This window comes from Eublepharis macularius, chromosome 5 (genome assembly GCF_028583425.1).
Source record: "Eublepharis macularius isolate TG4126 chromosome 5, MPM_Emac_v1.0, whole genome shotgun sequence".
NCBI lineage: Eukaryota > Metazoa > Chordata > Lepidosauria > Squamata > Eublepharidae > Eublepharis > Eublepharis macularius.
In genome coordinates this window covers 21,648,043-21,667,696 of record NC_072794.1, presented here as the reverse complement: position 1 = coordinate 21,667,696, position 19,654 = coordinate 21,648,043, and the positions used below count along the sequence as shown (strand labels likewise).

The window sequence follows — 19,654 nt, the reverse complement described above, 5'->3', positions numbered from 1 at the left end:
CCCTCTTCTGAATATGATATTCATATGATGCTGAAGAGTTTCTCTTACACCTCACATAATGGCTATTTGGTATATTCTTACATAACATAATAGGATGGGAAGAGGTATAGTGTTTCTATCAATGGATTTAATATATGTACATGTAGAAATAACTTGTCCTGACCTGGATAGCCCAAGCAAGCCTGATCTTGTCAGATCTCAGAAGCCAAGTAGGGTCAGCCTTGATTAATAACTGGATGGAAGACCTCCAATGAAGACCATGGTTGCAGAGGCAGGCAATGGCAAACCACCTCTGTTAGCCTCTTTCCTTGAAAACCTCAGCAGGGGTCGCCATAAATAAGCTATGACTTGACAGCACTTTCCACCACCTCCACAAATAACTTATTTTCCTTATTTTCTTTATTTCCAGTCTGAGAGGATTGCAGAGGTCTGTGATGGCCATTCTCCCATATCTCCTGTTGGATTGCCACCTGCCTGAAGGAAAACAGAGACGTGTGCGGCAATGGCCAGGCAAGGTCTACTGAACTTGGGAGGCTCCATGGCCCCATCGCAGGAGCAGTAGACTCCAGTGAGGCAGAGGAATCTGGTGGAGCAGCACTTGGGAGCTCTGCTGGTGTAAGTCGGGTTTACGATGGTGTAAGTGAAAGATGTCATTTTAGGGCTAGTCAACTCCCTGAGAACTTTCAGCACCCCGCTTTGGATTGCACTGTATATATCTTAGACTGAAAGCCTCATTAATGGTTGTTTGAAAGAGTTTAAAATACGGTCTGTAGGATCTTTGGGTATAGGCACATAACATGCAGCGTCTTGTAATTGTCTATTGATTGCCTTGCAATAATCCCTTTTAAAATAATACAATAGCACCCTCTATCTGCTTCTTTGGTGACCACAGAACCATCCTTGGCCAGATTGTTCATTTCCTCCTTGGATAAATTATACCGGGGTACCTAGAGGAACTGTCCAGTTGAGCTAACTCACATGGAAGTAATTGTTCAAAGACATGAATGTGAGCAGGACTGCTCGATGCAGGGGTAAAAGTTGATTTCAGATGATGTGCATCTGGAACCTCATAATCGCTGTTACCAAAAAAATCATGTCGTTTTCAATTGTCTTATCAGGCAAAACAAATCAATACAAGTTTGAAATGAGTTATATTTGGGAACAGGAACTATACTCAAGCTCAAATTCAAAAGTCATCATTCCCGAGGAGGCAAATGACTAGCAATTAACCTCTCCCATACACCTCCTTCCTCTCTGACACGAATAATTGGTGGGAAAACAGCCCCTAATTTTTATCTTGCTATTTCCATCCAAAAACGAATGCCTGTAAATACTACCCTCACCTGACATAGTAGCAGATTCCTCCTCAGATTCTTCCCAGTTTCGATTTCAGTTAGTGTTTGTGATGAATCCAACCACAGACATCCAAATATAAACTCTGGAATTTGCATAGTTCCTTTCATCAAGAAATTCCTTGATTTTTGTTTCTCTCAATTCAGAAAGCAATTTATTTAGGAAAATTTCAATTTCTTGAATATGTATCTCAAAGTCGTGAATTTTTGTCTTTTAAAACTTGTTGTATTGATGTTAACTAAGAATCCAGAGTTTCTGTTTCCTAGATGGACTTCTCAATAATTAGCATTAAATCAAAACAGTACTTTTTAAGGATAGAAATCCTTCTCATCCTAAAATATTTATCCCCCCACAAACAGGCATGGTGCCTTATTAATTCTAAGTCCTCTAGGAATTTGATTTGCCTTACAGTAATCAGTGAGAGATCTTAATCTCTCTTTTAGAAACTGAAAGTCAGATCAGCCAGAGGTTCAAACAAATAAATGGGCAAGGTTATGTGAAAGTCAACTGATACTGCTGCAAGGTCTTAGTCTGAAGAAACATGTTAAACAACCTCCTAACCTTTCTAAAAAGTGGGTCTTGTAAAAAGCTTCAGTGTAGGCTCTCAGCGTCTGTGCCCTGTTTGTTTGGCCCTCCAGGACGACAGATTGGCCTTTATGTGAATCAATACACTGGGCTAGATGAACCACTGGTCTGAGACAGCACTGGTCTGAGACAGCAGGCTCTACTTATGTTCTTATGCTACAGATTATTAGGAAACAGACTGAGAATAAAATTACCAATATTGTAATGCCAACCTCCAAGTGAAGGCCAAAATTCTCTAGACTCCTGAGATCAGTCCCAGCTTCACTGGACTAACTCCAGGTGAAACCTCTCCCCAAATTTCCCGGTCCACAGGCACCACCTCCAAATCTGCTAGAATTTCCCAGGGCAGAGTTGACATCCATAATTGCCAGCCTCCAAGTGAAGACTGGAAATCTGTTGGAATAATAGCTGATCTCCAGATGCCAGAGATCAGTTCCCTTGGAGGAAATAAAAACTTCCAAGAGTGGACACTACACTACAGCATTATACTCCTTTGAGTGCCCTCTCATCCCCAGACTCCACCCACCGCATCATCTCCAGAAATTTCCCAACCTATAGCTGGAAACCCTAGTGGACTGAGGAATTTCAACTGCATCCTTTGTGTAAAAGCTGCATCCTTGGATCTATTGAAGACTAGACTTCACTGTGGGGTTAGTATACTATAAACTAGGCTTGCCAACCTCCAGGTGGAGCCTGGAGATCTCCAGACTACAGAGATTATTTCCCCTGGAGAAAATGGCTGCTTTAACAGGTGGACTGTATGTAGAGTTGCCAACTCCAGTTTGTGAAATTCCTCAAGATTTTTGGGGGTGGAACTTGGAGAGGATGGGGTTTGGGGAGAGGAGGGATCTCAACAGGATATAATGTCATAGAGACCACCCTGCAAAGTATCCATTTTCTCCAGGGGATCTGATCTCTATGGCCTGAAGATCAGTTATCATTCCAAGGAGTTCCCCAGCCACCACCTGGAATCTGGCAATCTTATGGCATTACCCTGCTGAAGTCCCTCCTCTCCCAAGACTCCATCTCCCAAATCTCCAGGAATTTCTCAACCCAAAGTTGGCAAATGTACCTAGCTCAACTTCAGTCGATCTCCTATCAGAACAGCAGCACTGGGTTATATTACAAGGCTGATGCATCTGAGAGTCCAAGAGTACCCATGCTGTGATTCCTTTCAATTTTGTACAGAAAAGAAGTTCACATTGCGCGCCATTAAAGCCTTGCTCTACAGCTATCCGTAGTTTCTGCTCGTTAAAGGTGCCCTGGGAGTTGCAGTTCTACCTTCCTACCTACTAATGCTCTCGAGCATCTGCAAAACTACAATCCCCACAGTTCCAAACGGGGCTGAAATGACGTCATCTACCAAGACACTTCGCGGCAGCAGAGCAAACCGGATAAAGCGTCAGCGGAGCATCTCCGCCTCGGTTGTCGTGGGCGGCATGTCGGGGCCCGCCTTGGAACCAACGGGGCCGCTGAAGGCCAGTGTGACTGTCAGCGGGTCCCGCACTCGTCGGAAACTCTTGACGGCGGAAGAGGCGGAATTGTTCGAATTGGCTCAAGCGGCGGGCACGGGCATCGACCCGGAAGTGTTCAAGTGAGGGACGGAAGGGACGGCGGCCGGGTGGGAGGGTAGAGGCCCAGGTTGCCATGGTGACACAGCTCTTTTTTTGTGTGTGTGTATGTGTTTCTCTCCCCCATCCCCTTTTCTTCAGGATCCTGCTGGACCTTCTGCGTATGAACGTGGCGCCCTCGGCGGTTTTCCAGATGCTGCGGTCCATGTGCGCTGGGCAGAGACTCGCCGCCGAGGGCGCCCCGGAGCCAGCCCGAGGTCAGTGGTGCCCCGCCCCATAGAGGAGGAGCTTCTCTAGAGCGGTGGGGACTAGAAGACTTATGCGCATGCTCGGGGGGCGGAGAGGCGTCTTCTTGAGGGGCTGCTGCTTTGGGGCGAGCTCTGGTTGGCATCCCCCCCCCTCTTTTGCTTTTTCCTGTCACCGGCCTTGGGCTTGAGGGCCAGCTTTGGAGGGGTCTTTGTTTTCCTTAACGTCTACCCCCCTGACCCTGCAAGGAGCTTGGCATGTTTCTTCCTATAATTGCTTCCTTCATGCTTTTTTAAAGAAGTCCAACATGGGAAATGCTTGGATCAGCCGGTATAAACTGGAGTAGGATAATGACAGCAGCCTTCTCTCCTCTGTCAGTGTCTGATAGTGGTTTTGGGAACTGAGTAGAGCAAGTTTTTCCTTATGAGCACTGTTTATTTTGTTTACTCTCCCCTCGTGGAGATCTAAAGTGGTTCACATCCTTCTCCTGTCCTCTGTTTTATCCTGACAACAACCCAGCGAGGTAGATTAGACAGAGAGTACATGTCAGACTGGGGATTTGAAGGTGAGCCTCCCAGATCCTAGATTAACACTAACCACTACACCATGTTAATATTTATATAAATATTTTGTACTCTGCCAGTAAAATACTGTGCTCTCAAATGATTTTTTTTAAAAAAAGCTATTGGGAACACAACTGTTTTGTAAGGCTGGCAGAGAAATCATTCTTCTGATTACCTCTGGTGACTGAGAATGCCTGTGACTGGACCAAAGAGGACCAAACAATCCTAAGAAAGCAAGAGCTGTTGAGCAGTCTGCAGCTGGTGCACAGGTTCATATAAGGAGAGTTGGTCCTTCAGATATGTGGGTCCCAGGTCACAAATGTAAGAACTGGCAGATTCAGCTGGGAAACAAACAACCAATTAAGTTGTGCAAGAAATAGATACGTTTGCTCCAGTAAACAGACCAGCTGCTGCTTTTTGTGCTTATTTGAGGGGTTTTTTTTTTGAAGGGCAGCCCACAAAGAGGGTGTTACAGTAGTCAAACCAAGGTTGCGATAGCATAGACTGGTGTATCTGAATGGGAGGATGGCTTATGCATGCATTGAAAAGCACTCTGCAGCTATGCCAACCTGATTCTCCATTAACAGAGTATGCTGCTAAGCTTTATACATGATCTTCAGGAGATAAACTTAGCCCATCCAAAGCAGGCAGAAAAATTTCTTGGAGAATATCAGTCTTGCCAACTAGCATCACTGCCATCATGTCCGGATTCAGTTTTAGCTTGCAGAATCGGAGTCCAGTGGCACCTTAGAAACAAACAAGATTTTCAGGGTATAAGCTTTTAAGAGGCAAAGCTCCATTTTTTAGATTTGGCATCTAGATCACAAGTTTTAGCTTGGTCCTCCTCAATCACTAGACTATGGGCATCCTAGGACACAGACAGCTGCTTTTTGGGGCTAATTAGTGAATTATATTGTGGAAAAATATTGTGGAAAAAAATCTCCCAAAACTGCATGAAAGGTCAGAATCGTCTGGTTAGGCCACAGGATAAATCCCAAGCTGTTGATTTCAGACTGGACAGACAAAAATGAAACATTGGAGCACCATATCCTACTGTTGTTTCTAAGTGTTTCAGAAGCACGGAGTAGTTGGCTGTGTTGAAGGATAAATCAAGTGGTCCAAAAGGGATGTGCTGCCCTTGCTGATTTATAAACAAAGCTGTCTCAAAATATCATTCCAGAGTACTTGAAATCCCATGCTTGATCACTTGACCCAAAAAAGGCAAGTCAGATTTGCCCAGTGGAAAAGCAGCAGACTATAGCCAAACTTGCCAGATCTCAGAAGCTGAGAAGGGTCAGTGCTTGGATGAGAGACCACCAAGTAAGACTGGGGTTGCTCTGCAGAGGAAGGGAATGGAAAACCACTTCTGCTCTGAACTTGCCTTAAAAGATCCTTGCTGGGGTTGTCGTTGGTCTGTTGCGACTTGATGATACGTACATATATACAGATTATCCAGATCTTTTTTGTCCCCTTGAAAGAGCTTTTTCAACAAATGTCCATCACAGCCACTCTCAAGTTCTGGCAACCCAGGGACCCCCCCTTCACTTTTTTGTGGACCCTCCCCCCTCCAAGCCCTTCTGTCCTCCCTCACCAAAGCTCAGCATCCACCAGATAGCTCATTTTCAAACTGTAGATGGTAAGTATACTTCACAAAAGCATCCATCCTCAGAACAATGCATTGAGAACCACACTTCAAAGGCAAGATTAAATAAATTGTTTGTGTTGTCTGTGCAAGGTCAGTCTCAGAGGGTAGCTTATTGTGTAGGGCCACGACTCAGAAGGCCCTGATTCAAGTTCTGTTCTCATCTCTTGATTGGGACTGTGCACCAGTGACAAGAAACTTCTTTATTGATTCATAACTTCTATACAGAGATCAGCTGAATGAGGGTAGGAAGGAGCTGCTCAGAGAAATAGAAAAAGGACAGCCTCAGCCTGAAATTCTGGTATTCACTAAGATGTTCGATTCGCTATAACAGCTTGTGGCTGTGGAGTGGCATCTCTATCTCTACACTGGAAAATAAAATGGAAACCAATTCCATTTTATACCTGAAGTAACTATCATGACTGTACTAGGACTGACATCCTTGGTGCCACTCAGTCATTTAGAGTTTCTAAGGCTGAGATATTGGCTCCCAGCAACCAATCAGTGTGTTTTCTAGCAGGATTCCCCAACGTGGTACCTGTGGGTTCCATGGTGTTTACTGAGCTTTTCAGAAACTGGAAAGGGTCATTGTAAGACAGGGTTGTTATCAGCTGCCCTCATCCAAATGAAAGCACTTTTCACTGGAGTTTCATGAAGAGTTGCAGTTCCATCTTCCGTTTACACTTTCCTTCTTCCCAGAAGATGTGAGGAAGAAGGTATTCCATCTGGCTCTGCCTCTTGTGGTAGCCATTTTGGGTCTGGCCCCACCTCCTGTGGCAGCCATTTTGGGGTGGCACTCTCTGCCTCCTCTCAAAATGCCCTTTGAAAGATAAGGCAGCCATTTTCTTCCCCTGTGAAGGAGACAGCTTTCCTGCCCTTCCTAGAAAACTCAGTGGGCTCCATTATCACATTTGCTGGATGGGAGAGGTGTTTGCCATCTGTCCTTACAAAGGATTTGTGGAATGCCACGGGTCCCCAGGTTCCTGTTTGAGAAACATTGGCTTTTCTTCTTTGGAATAGCACACTAACATTCTCCTGGCACGGCTTCATTAGCTAGGAAAGGCAGAGATCTAACATGCAGGTGGTGGCCCTCACATAGCAGAGTATCCTTTTTACATCAGATATGATAGATCAGTCCAAAATTGTCTGGGGTCTGGGTCCCAGCCCCCAGACTTGCCAGGAGGGAGCAGTGGGAGGCAACCGGGAGGCAGTGGCCCTACCACCCTAGCCAGCAACCAGGTCCAGAACCTGCCCACTCCAGGGGGAAGAGGCAAAAGGCCCAAGCCTCAGAGGGCTGGGGGGAGCAGGGGGAGACCAGCCAGTCCCACCCTCCAGGGGGAAGAGGGGGGGCTAAGCAGGACAGAGGCAAAGGGCCAAGGCAGGGGAAACAGGGACCCGGCAACAGCCCAAACAGAGCCCTTACCTGCCAAGGACGAGAAGCAGCCACTACAGCCCAGAGCCACACCCTGGCTAGAGGACAGCAGCCTGGCTCAGGAGGTGCTAGGAGCCAAGCCCCTCCAGGTGGAGCTGCCACAGGCATTCTGGGGGAGGAGATGGGTAGCCCCGCCCGGCATCAATGAGCAGGCAGCCCAGAAGCTGGCCAGGGCAGCTCCTCGCAAGCAAGGCCAGGCATGCTCAGCGGCACAGAAGCCGGCTGGGGCAGCTCCTCGCGGGCAAGGCCAGGCATGCTCAGCAGCACAGAAGCCGGCTGGGGCAGCTCCTTGTGAGCAAGGCCAAGGAGACCTCAGCTAGGGATGGCTCGCATTCAACCCCACTCTGCCAGCAAGGCAAGGAAGCCAAGAAGGGATTAGTGGTAGGAGAGGGAACAAGCCTAGAAGGAGGGCGGGGCGGGGAAAGGAAACCCTATATAAGGTGGCTAGGAAGAGCTCTGAGGTGGTGAGTGTGAGTAAGGAGTGATGGTGTGGAGTGAGAGCAGAGCAGTGCGAGAGTGGAGGCTTGGAGGAGAGTTCTGGGAGAAGGAGATGATGGAGGACGCAGAGCCAGGCCAGGCTGAGCAGGCCAGCGAGTGGACTGAGAGGGAGTCTGGGTGATGTATACCGCCCCTCCTTCCACAGAGCAGGGTCCTGCAGTATCCCTGGCGCCCCTCTGACGTCAGGGCCGGCCCAGCTGGGGCCCCGCCCAGCAGCGGCAGCGACAAGCCCTGTCACAAAATTACACCTCTAACATACAATGCACATTCAAATTGGCATCCAGATCACAATAATCCCCCACAGCCTTTGACTGCCAGATCTCCTCTTAGAAGTTACAGATATAATCTCTTAAAACCCAGCAAATCAGAGGCCTGCTGGAAGACTGAAATTCCATGCCTAAAGGACAAAACCCTCTGACATGATTCTCTGGAGCTGCTGTGAAGAAAAAAAAAACAAGCCCAAAGCTTACCTGTTGCTATCTAATATCCAAGCTGGCAGCTAGAGCTACTTCTGGTATGAGCAGCAGGTCAACTTCTTTCTTACTGGGCCAACATTTAGTCCGCTGATCAGTGGGCAGGTCCCTTAAGGGCACAAACAATGCCAGGGGTTATAAGGAGCTAACATCTTCCTTTGTCAATAAATATGGTAACAGTAGAGCAAGCATTGACAGTGATGCCACAGGGAAAGGTGATTCTTGGCCAACAACCAAGCTGGCAGCTGGACCTGCTTCTAGTACAGTGAACAAGGCAATTATGTCCACCCCAGCTGATGTATAGTTGCCGATGCAGGCAAGCCCGTAAAGGCACACACAGTTGGAATAGGGAGAGAGGGGAAGTGTTAAGCCCCCCCCGCGCCCCCCACAATAGGGCAATAGCAGTAGTCAAGCCAGATGCTCTCTGGTGGAGCTGGAGCTTGACAGGCCAAGTTTTCACCATTCAGGGAGCAGGTGTTTCGTACCACTGCTAGGAAGGTGAGAGAAGCTGCTGTGCAGAGGTAAACACACACACCCAGCACATGTGCTGCTTGGTGGAAAACCACACCAGTGTGTTACTTGGCACAGAGGACCTTATCTCCGCCAAAGCAATCTAGGAGAGCCCCTGAGATGCTTGCTGTGCCATTAGGGGCCGTGGTGTGGAAGAAGACAGTGGGCATGACTTCCACCCATCTTCCTGGACTTCAGCATCCATCGGCGCAGTCTAAGGTGGGCCCCTGAGAGGTGACAGCATTGCTGATTGTAGCTTGTTCCCACTGTCTGGCCAAGTTCAGCTTTCCTCCCTCCCACCACGCGCTTTTGTTTGCTGGCATGCCAGCATCTTCACAGGTAGATGTTGCATTTTCCAGCTCTTGGCCTAAAAGAAGTTTTCAACACCAGCAACAGTTTGTACCTTTGTATTCATTTCTGTGCCCTTTTTAGTTACACTGTTTGCAAGCATATTTGCATTTGGACACCTTGTCTGTTGATCCTTCTGGTATTTAGTGCTTTTAAAAAACTGCAAGCTTAGTAAATGTGGCTCAGGGAGTCCCGAGAGAATATCGAGTTCCCATTTACACATCACTGAATATATTCCCAGATTGGGTTTACGATGGTCTGTTTGCTTCTGCTCTGTCTGATGCTGAATCAGTTAAGCTAGCTTTGCTGAAAGTTGCATGGAGACTGCCTGCCTGCCATATTGTTTACCCATCCTACATTCGCTGCCACCGCCACCTGCTCCTCACTTTCATTACCGTGCCTTTTCTCTGTCTGCAGGGCTCCCCCAGCTCCTGCTCCTGGATTTGAAGTTTGGCGAAGGGTTATAGATACAGGTCTCCCCCTTCCCTTCTAAATTGGAAAAGCATATTCACAGCAGAGTAAAAAGCCTGGGATGCAATTTCAGTACAACCGTGGTGCACTCTCTGATGGTGGGAAAGAGCACGCTATGGTGGACAAAAGACAAGCTGACTTCCAGGGCTAGTTGCTGTTTTCTGTAGGAACCTTCCGACAAGTCAAGGGCCAAACTACACGTTACACAGATGTGTGTAACAAAACCTCAGTGGTTACTTCTGTTAGAAAAAAATCACCTTTGAGAGTGGTTATTTGGAACAGGGAATGGTGGTGGCAGGAGGGGGCCTTCACCCTCTCACTCCAAATCCCCCCCTGTAATTGTGCGTGTGTTATATGCCTTCAAGTTGCTTCTGACTTAATGGCAACAATATGAATTAACGACTTCCAAAATGATCTATCATTTATAGCTTTGCTCAGGTCTTGCAAACTGAAGACTGTGTCTTCCTTTTTTGAGTCAAGCCATCTCATTTTGGGTCTTTTTTTTTTCCTACTGTCTTCCACCTTTCCTAGTGTTATTGTTTTTTCCAATGAATCTCGTCTTCTCATGGAAGTAGAATAGCCTCAGTTTTATCATTTTAGCTTCTAGGGAGAATTCAGGCTTGTTTTGATCTAGAACCCACTTACTTGTCTTTTTGGCCTTCCGTGGTATCTGTAAAACTTCTCCATTACCACATTTCAGCTTTCCCTATTGTTCAATTTCCATATCCATACATAGTAATGGGGAATACGATAGTACGAATTATCTTCATCTTGGTCCCCAGAGATGCAACTTGTCCTTAAGGATCTTTTCTAGTTCCCTTATGGCTGCCCTTCCAAAGTCTCAATATCCTTACCACCGCCTATTCCAAATAATCCTGTTTAATATGTTTTACCTTGCAAACATATCTGGAGCTATACGGGGTGGGGAAATGGTTTGGAGAAAACTCCTGTAGAATGAAAACAATGGGTGAGGAAGGCGTTAAAGCAACTCCCTCCACACCCTCCCTCCCTCCCTCCCATGCCTTTGCTGCAATTTGCATTTCCCACACAGAAGTGGCCACTGGAGTTTTTTTGATGCACTTTTCGCTGTTATTAATACCCATTTTATGTAATGCTACCTTGTTCAAAGATAGTTCAAAGGAGTTAGCCGTGTTAGTCTGTAGTAGCAAAATAGAAAAGAGTCCAGTAGCACCTTTAAGACTAACCAAATTTACTGTAGCATAAGCTTTCGAGAATCACAGTTCTCCTCGTCGTCAGATGCATCTGACGACGACGAGAACTGTGATTCTCGAAAGCTTATGCTACAGTAAATTTGGTTAGTCTTAAAGGTGCTACTGGACTCTTTTCTATTTTACCTTGTTCAGAGCAGCATCATAGACATTATCCTTCCAACTGCTCTCTAAATTAGGCCAGTACTATTACAGATGGAGAGGATTAGGCTGTTATATGATGGCTTGCCTAAAACCACCTATATTGTTTATGGTAGAGGCAAGATATGAATTGGGGAACTCCCAGCTTACGCTTCTTGGCAACTGTGTTACACCAGCTCTATCTGTTAAATAGGAAAAAAAAACATAGTTGCCTCTTGGATGTGGCCTTTTAAAACTCATATTTCCATTTATTCTGGCAACGATGTGACAGTAGTTAGTCCCAGGGCATGGTTCTGCAGCCTTGGTAAAGCTAAGCTGGTCTGTTGGGTCTGGTCAGCACCTTTACAGGAACCCCATGTACAGCTTCTTGGAAGAAAGGTAGAATATAAGCAAACATAAATAGAAGGTGATGGAGTGTTAACCTCACTTCAGATGAGATACAACCTTTTTCATTATTAAGGGAGCAGGGAGATGCTGTAAAACAATTGAATAAATGGTTCTCAGGTAGGATAGGTTCACAGTATATGGGTAGAACTGGTATGGAGTTTCTCAGACTTTCTTCAGTTGGGCTTGACCCAGTAGATCAGGGGGTTGTAACCTGCCAAACGTGGCTCAGGGCAGAACCAAATATGGCCCTTTAAAAAAGAAAAGGAAATGATCATGTTAAGGTGTTTTGGAGGAGTAAGTGGAATGACTAAAATAAGCAGTATGGAAAGAAAATGGCAGGGAAAGATTCTTGTGGGGCTTAAAGGGTTCTGCTGTACAGAAAGAGGAATGATAGAGGTGCCAGTAATTCAAGTGCAAACCATGTGCATCCCAGTGCCTTAAAACAATCATGCAGGGTGTTCCTATGTATATTTATTACTTATTGTGAGACCCCGTGTGTGCTTAGGGTTGCCAGCCTCCAGATAGTGGCTGGAGATCTCCTGGAATTACAACTGGTCTCCAGGCCACAGAAATCAGTTCACCTGGAGAAAATGACTACTTGGGGCGGGGGGTGGACTCTATGGAATTACGCCATGCCAAGCTCCTTTCCGTCCCCAAACCCCACTTTCTCCAGGTTTCACCCTTGAGATCTCCAGGAATTTTCCAACTTGGAGCTGGCAACCCTATGTGTGCCACTTCCTCGTGGATGACTTGCAACAACGAGTGTTGCAGCAGGGCAAAGTTCATGGATTATTAATCAACATGTCAGTTTTCAGTAAGGACAAACGAAATGACATAAATAATGTTCAGTTGTGCTGTTTCAGTTATCCGCAGGAACATTGTATGCCGGCTGTTCGTTGATCTCTTGCTCTGAATTAGCCGGATTGGAGTCCAGTGGCACCTTCTTAGTCTCTGAGGTGCCATTGGACTCAAATCCTGCTCTTCTACTGCAGACCAACATGGCTATCCACCTAAAACTTGCTCTGAGTTAGTTTCACACTTTAAATGGTTGCAGACCCTTGCTGTAGATAGTAGCCAAAGAGGTTAAAATAAGCCCCTTTCCCTGGGCTAACGGCCTATGTCATCTTATTGTAAATATTTAAATGCCTTGTGTCGTGGCTTTGAAGCTTAGCATTTACTTCTCCATTTGCACTCAATGCCTTACCCTTAAGTGTGTAGTTTTGTACATGGAATAAGTACATTTCTATTCCTTTGATAGCTAAAGTGTAGCAGGGCTGCTGGATCTGAGACTGGGGAGTGTCCAATCAAAGCATTGAAATGTAGGGAGCATTGCTGCCATTGCTTCTCCCACACAGTAACCAGGGGTTTTCCCAGGGCTTTTTTTCTGGAAAAAGAGGTGGTAGAACTCAGGACTGCACACTTTCGGTCAGCTGGAACAAGGGGGGAGTTATTTAAAGTTCAAATCGCCCTCTGCAAAAATGGTCACATGGCTGGTGGCCCCGCCTCCTGATCTCCAGATGGAGAGCAGTTAAGATTGCTCTCTATAGCGGCACGGAGGGCAATCTAAACTCCACTCTGTCTGGAGATCAGGGGGCGGGGCCACCGGCCATGTGACCATTTTCAAGAGGTGCCGGAACTCTGTTCCACTGCATTCCCGCTGAAAAAAAGCCCTGGGTTTTCCAGTCAGAAGTGGGCGGGGCAATGCTCACCGTTAGCAGTGTGGACTGAGCTACAGCAAAATCTGCCGCTAGAGAGCCAGATTTTGCCCTTGTCTTGTGAGCTGCATTCTTTCCCACTCATGTGCCCCTTTTAAAGCAAATGCTGTTCAACTTACCAATGTTGCTGCTGTCACTAATATTTTGTGAGGCATGTTTCAGAGAGATCACATGTATGTGTTTACCCCAAATAAAGGTCCCATGATGCAGCACACGTAGAATTGCATGGGGGGTGGGTCATGAAACAATTCAAGAGCTCAAAATAGATTTGGTAAACAGCTGCCTGTTTCTTTTCCCCTTACCACCACAACCCAATTATGCTGTGGAGCTTCTAATTTAAACTATTGCGATGTAGGATTTTGTGAATTGTACAAACAAAGAGATGGTGATAACTCTGTAACATGACCTTGCAACTTATAAAAATTTATTTTCCTTCTCTGGGGGGTGGTATCATTAGAGCATTCACAACTTTGTTTCTTTCTCTCTCTCTCTCTCTCTCTTTTTCTCTCTAGCCATGTGGTGTTTTTCTAATTTGTTTCTATGTCTCTCTTTGAATTAGAGCCCCCATTTGTCTCTGCCAAGACCAGTAAAATCCCTGCACCTCCCTCACTTTCCTCTGCCCTTCGGCCTCCGAGAATAAGAGTCCCTAAGGCTGTGGTCTACAGTCCTGCTGCAGCTTGTTCGCCTCTCTCTCAAGGTCCCCCTGGCTCTTTCCAGTTTTCTTGCTGCCTGTTCTCTCCTTTTGCAGGTTGTCTGTTGTTAGTTCTCTACTGGGGTTCAGTGCAGTCTTCTGTGATGATGATAGAAAGAAAGACTTCCCCCTCCCTTTTTTTTTTAAAAAAATGAGGCTGTCTTGCATCCAGATCCGAAATATGTTTTACTTGGTAATAATCAGGGCTTTTTTTCTGGGAAAAGAGGTGGTGGAACTCAGTGGTGGAACTCAGGACCGCACAATGACATCACTTTGGGTCACCTGGAAGAAGGGGGGAGTTTTTAAAAGTTTAAATCACCCTTGGCGAAAATGGTCACATGGCCAGTGGCCCCGCCCACTGATCTCCAGACAGAGGGGAGTTTAGATTGCCCTCTGCACAGCAGCACGGAGGGCAATCTAAACTCCCTTCTGTCTGGAGATCAGGGGGCGGGGCCACCGGCCATGTGACCATTTTCAAGAGGTGCCGGAACTCCGTTCCACTGTGTTCCAGCTGAAAAAAAAGCCCTGGTAGTAATTACTATTGATTTCAGCAGGATTTGCTTCCAAGTAAGTGTGCTTAGCATTGCCATTTGAAACAAATGGAAACTGAGCACTGCCCAGTGTTCATTTCACATTTTATTGAAAATTAAGAATTGATTTTGTAGAAAATAAAATCAGGAAGTGTTTAATGTTACTGATTGGTGTGGTACAGCGAGATTATGGGACTGTGGGACATGCTGTATTTTCTTCACTTCCATCTACAGACACATCGTCTTGGCAGGTCTGCAATGGGGCAGTGATAGTTAATGTTCCCTGTTATTTTGGAAGGGTCATAGAGATTTAGTAGTGGAAGGCAAAGTGATCTGATACCTTAGAGACTGACCATAACATCTTCCCAGTGCCTGTAGCATCAAATGGAAAGTGGGTTACCAGAAAGTGTCCGGTTACTAATTTGGACTGCACTATGCACGCCAATCCTGCTGTTCCACCTGGGTTAAAGCGTGGTTTAGTTCAGTGTGTACCTGAAACTCACAAGACATTTCATCTAGAAGTGCTCTAATGTGTTTAGCGTGGGATTTCAAAGTCCTTTCTGGAAATTTTCTGACCAAGTCCTTTTTCTGAGCTAGTTTTAGTGAGTTGTGCTGACTCTGTATAAATAATGTCTTTTTGTACCACTAAAAATGTTCTGGCTGCATGTTTATGCTGTGTAATGTGGTTGTATTGCTGTTTTTAGCTCCTCAGCTCTCGGGGCTTTAACATTAGAGTGAAATGTTCTCTTTTTTATGTTCTGTTATACATGAATGGAATATTCTGTGGGTGAAAAAAGAAGGAGGGGTCTCTTTTGACCACCAATAAAAGGCAATGTTGGGGACCTGTGTGCAAGAGCTTCCACATGGCAGGGGGAAGGGTACCTTTTACTGAGGCTTGGAGATCCAGAGGGGCTCAGAGGTGGTCCAGGCTGCAATGACAAAGGCCAGAAAAATAAATTGGCCTAATGTTTTCAGCTGGTTGGTCCATTAGAATAAAAAATCAATACATTGACAGGATAGCCCCCTTTTAACGACCAAAAAGTTTTAAAATAGTTAGCAAACTTGTTGGACTCTCAACCTGGGTGTTACTGTTAAACAAAAGTAACGAATGCAGGCATTTTTCAGAATTTCAAAAAACTGTTTTCATGGCTCATGTAATGCTATTTACGGGATGATGCGCAGAATGCTAAACTGCAGTACTGCAGTCCAAGCTCTGCTCGTTCAATCCTGGCAGAAGCCAAGTTTAAGTAGCCGGCTCAAAGTTGACTCAGCCTTCCATCCTTCTGAGGTTGGTAAAATGAGTACCCAGCTTCCTGGGGGTAAAGTGTAGATGACTGGGGAAGGCAATGGCAAACCACCCCGTAACAAAAGTCTGCCAGAAAACGCCATGATACAACGTTCCCCCCCGCCCATGGGTCAGTAATGACTCGGTGCTTCCACCTTTACCTTTTTAATAGATAATGTTTTGGCCCTGCCTGCATGTACAAAAGCCATGTAGGATGGGCTTGGTAGTAAGAAAGGGAACTGGGCAAGATTGAGGGGGAAAGCTGGCTGGATCCAACTCATTCAGTGTAGACAGGAGAGAGTCGCCTTCCTGCAGCCTCTTCTCTTCCTCATCCTCTATGGTTTTACCAGTGGAGAAGGCTGCCGTTTTCCCTTACGTGGATGTACTCACACAGAAGGAAAGGAGGCAGCTGGGACTAGGATAGAAAAAAGAAACTTCCAAGGTGGCCGGTGCAGGGTTTTTCTGGGGGAGAGAGGTCAGTGTAAATTAGGCCACCCCACAACTTAATTGAGGAAAATTACCTTACGATAACGACATTTGAGGGGAAATCCCTATTTGTCTCTTAAAAAGTTCAAATGTCAAGTTGCTGCAACTGCCAACATTTCCATAATGGGGAGGGGCTGTGGCTCAGTGGAAGAGCCTCCGCTTTGCATGCAGAAGGCCCTGGGTTCAATCCCCAGCATGGGGTTGTAGGTGATGCGAAGGACCTTCACCTCAGACCCTGGAGAGCTGCTGCCAGCCTAAGTAGACAATACTGATCTGGTTCAGTGTAAGGCAGCATATGTGTCCACTTTTAAGGTCTCTTTGCAGGACAGAATAGTGAGGAGGGATTTGTGATTCATTGGATGACTGCCAGGTTTCTATGGTTGTGGGATGCTTGGAGAAAGTCGACATTCTGGAAAAGTATGAGGAGAAGGAAGAGGTGGGGGCAGAGCTTCCTTATACTCCATGGAGCCAGAGAAAGACAGATTCCACTGGGAGGATTGGCGTTAGACTGGTAATATATGGTTATAACCAACAAAGGAACAACTCTCAGACTATTTGAAGCCCTTTAACTTCAGATTGGTGTTCCTAAATAATACAACACACAATAGAAATAAATGTTAACTAACTTTACCACTTGCCCTCACCTGGATGGCTAAGCTAATCAGGATCAACCTTGGTTAATAATTGTATGGGAGACCTCCAATGAAGACCAGGGTGGCAGAGGCAGGCACTGGCAAACCACTTCTATCTCTTGCCTTGAAAACCTCACTAGGGGTTGCGATACATCAGTTAAGATTTGATGGCACTCTCTACCACCAACTTTACCATTTAACTTTAAAAAGCTAGAATAGAAAAATTCAGAATGAAAAATGCCAGTAATGATAGATTATCAAGAAATACGGATTTCTTGGGTAGCTGAAGCAGTTCCATCATGTCTGGAGGAGTGAAGTGTGAGCAAAGTGACCTGGAGAGTTCTAGCTGGTAGGGACTAAGGATGTCAAAACTCTCTTGCTCCTAAATCTAACTTGCCCTCCCGCCCAGTAGCCGGGACTGGCTTAGGAAGCCTGTGGATGCCTTCTTACTTAAGTAATGGTGGCTGCCATGGACTCACTGATAGGAAGTAACTTGGCAATGAAAGACAAAATGCTACTTGGATGCATTCACCAGTGTTATGGTATTAGTAAGTTAAAATCTTTTAAAAATAAACTTATAAACAATTTATAATAATAATAACAGTGTACTTATATACTCCCCTTCTGGAGAGATTAGTGCCCATTTGGAGCCGTAAACAAAGTCAGTGTTAGTAATTCCAATACAGTTGCATACTATTGACCTTTTGTGTGTTCTCTCAAGGACATTATATTTGTAAGTCACTGAGTACATCTTTATTATATATAATAGAGAGCTGCTCAAATGTGAAAATAGTGTGAAAATATAAAATTTAGCAGAATTGTTGTTAGAAAAGAAAGCCATCTTTAATACTCTTTCCTTAATCTGAGAGCCTGGAATATAGGACGTGCTTTATAATAGTTTCATAGAAGGTCTGCATTAAAAAGATAATCATGTTAATATTGTAGTTCTTTGTAAAAGGAAATCTGCATTTTTTTTCTGAATGCAAAATATTTGCTAGCTTTCGAGGTGAGCTGCTTGGGGGAAAATCATCTTTAATCATTTTTTTTCTTTACAAACTATTACTTAATAAGGAGAGATCTGGCATATCTGTGCAGAGATCACTTTCAGTCCACACTTACTAGCTACAAGGCAAGTTCGAATTTTTGATGGAAGTTCTAGTTGATCACTTATGAGTTGAAATGAATCAAAGATTGGGGCTTTAATTGAGCAAGAGTCAAATCCCAAGTAGGTCTACTTTGAAGTTAATCCCATTTTCTTCAGTTGGGCTTACTCCTAGAAAAGTGTTTGCAGATTTGCAGCCACAGTGTATTTCAGAATTTGGACAGAACTATTTCAGTGTAGCTCTTCCCACTTTTAGTGGAAATCTAGGCCCCGTTAAATAACATCATCAGATTGTATTGTGTGTTGCTTTAAATTTTATCCAATTTCTGTCCCTGTACAAGGGCCCAGTACCATTAAATGGGAGTCACCCTTAAGTCTAGAATGGAAAGACAAAGTGTTATGGAAGGAGAACTGTTTCTATGGCTAGGGAAGGGATGGGGAAAAGCTGCCGGAAACTGCTAAGATCATGTCCCCCACCAGTTGCTGGAAGTTGATGATCTGGGGCAGTGTTGCTGCTACTTGTACAAGTTAGATAATGAGCCTAAATAAGTAATCAGTTAAGCCTGTAGTATCGTGCAACTTTTGATAACATTGAACTGACCTCCTATTTGAGTTTGGCTTGGTGTGACTGCTGCTCCTAAATATTGGGTTGCCTGCAGCTCATCCCTGACTGGAGAACCCAGACAAGTCTGATCTCGTTAGATCTCAGAAGCTAAGCAGGGTCAACCTTGGTTAGTAATTGGATGGGAGACCTCCAGTGAAGACCAGGGTTGAAGAGGCGGGCAGTGGCAAACCACCTCTGTTAGTCTCTTATGAAAACCCCAACCAGGGGTCACCATAAGTCAACTATGACTTAAAGGTAGGATTTCATTTTTCTGCAGCTCATATTTTAGGAGAGGCTGCATTGCCCAAGTGATTTTTTTTTTACATTTGAGCAACTCTAGTTTGCAATTAATAAAGCCCTGAACTTTGGCATTTGTTTTGTCCTTCCAGGGAGAACCAGAACCGGTTCTGCAACAGCTGGGCCCCAAACTCTCTCTGACCACAGCAGCCGGGAAGGATCTAGCCAACGAGTACCTCGACAGCCAAGCGCCAGCCGGCTGCAGAAGCCTGGGAAAAATACATAGTCATTTGGAGAGAGAAGACCAGAAAGAGGTATAGCTGTAGGATCACAGTGAAATCACAGCATAGCAAATAGCGCTTGTTGTGACTGATTAGTCATGGAACTCACAGTGTAATATTTCAGCATGTCATACATAGCACATATCAAGAAAGTAAGTGCCGAGAATGGAATGAAGGTTCATTGCTTGGAAACATTACCTAGAAAAAAAGCTACTCCTATGTAGCAGACTAATAAATCTATCATCATGGTTGCTTTTGTGTTCTTATTAAAAATTGTTCCTTGCTGTTGTATATTACTGCTACGTGTTTGTGTGTTGACTTCAAACATATCACTTGATGTCGTTTCTCTCCAGCCTCTCAAATTTCTTAGATTAAGAATTTTTTTAAAAATACACCTCTTTATCTACCACGCAGCATGTTTACTCAGTTCTACTAAATTTAGTTGGGTTTACACCCAAGTAAGTATACATAGGATCAGGGCTTTTTTTTCAGCAGGAACACAGGGGAACGGAGTTCCGGAACCTCTTGAAAATGGTCACATGGCTGGTGGCCCCGCCCCCTGATCTCCAGACAGAGGGGAGTTGAGAGTGCTCTCCGCGCCGCTCAGCGGCACGGAGGGCAATCTCAACTCCCCTCTGTCCG

At 45.3% G+C, this 19,654-nt stretch overlaps 1 protein-coding gene across 3 annotated transcripts; it reads left to right on the top strand.

Annotated features, from left to right (window-relative positions):
• Window positions 1–3,324: 3,324 nt before the first annotated feature.
• Window positions 3,325–19,260, top strand: LOC129330834 (mitotic-spindle organizing protein 2B-like). 3 transcript variants are annotated; one of them, XM_054981049.1, is made up of 4 exons: window positions 3,325–3,532; window positions 3,651–3,766; window positions 13,724–13,861; window positions 18,884–19,260. In XM_054981049.1, exons 1-4 carry the CDS (start codon window positions 3,378–3,380, stop codon window positions 19,015–19,017), a joined length of 543 nt encoding a protein of 180 aa, XP_054837024.1. In that variant the 5' UTR covers window positions 3,325–3,377; the 3' UTR covers window positions 19,018–19,260. The 3 variants fall into 3 exon arrangements, with proteins under 3 accessions (XP_054837024.1, XP_054837023.1, XP_054837025.1); XM_054981048.1 differs by having other exon boundaries at window positions 13,724–13,912; XM_054981050.1 differs by lacking the exon at window positions 13,724–13,861.
• Window positions 19,261–19,654: the final 394 nt, after the last annotated feature.

What these genes read in the sequence shown, in the direction of transcription:
- LOC129330834 (XM_054981048.1), top strand. Translation starts at nt 3,378, where the DNA reads ATGTCGGGGCCCGCCTTGGAACCAACGGGGCCGCTGAAGGCCAGTGTG. An exon ending in CGCCCCGGAGCCAGCCCGAG is followed by an intron (nt 3,767 to 13,723) that starts GTCAGTGGTGCC and finishes TCTTTGAATTAG; the next exon opens with AGCCCCCATTTGTCTCTGCC. An exon ending in CCTGTTCTCTCCTTTTGCAG is followed by an intron (nt 13,913 to 18,883) that starts GTTGTCTGTTGT and finishes TTGTCCTTCCAG; the next exon opens with GGAGAACCAGAACCGGTTCT.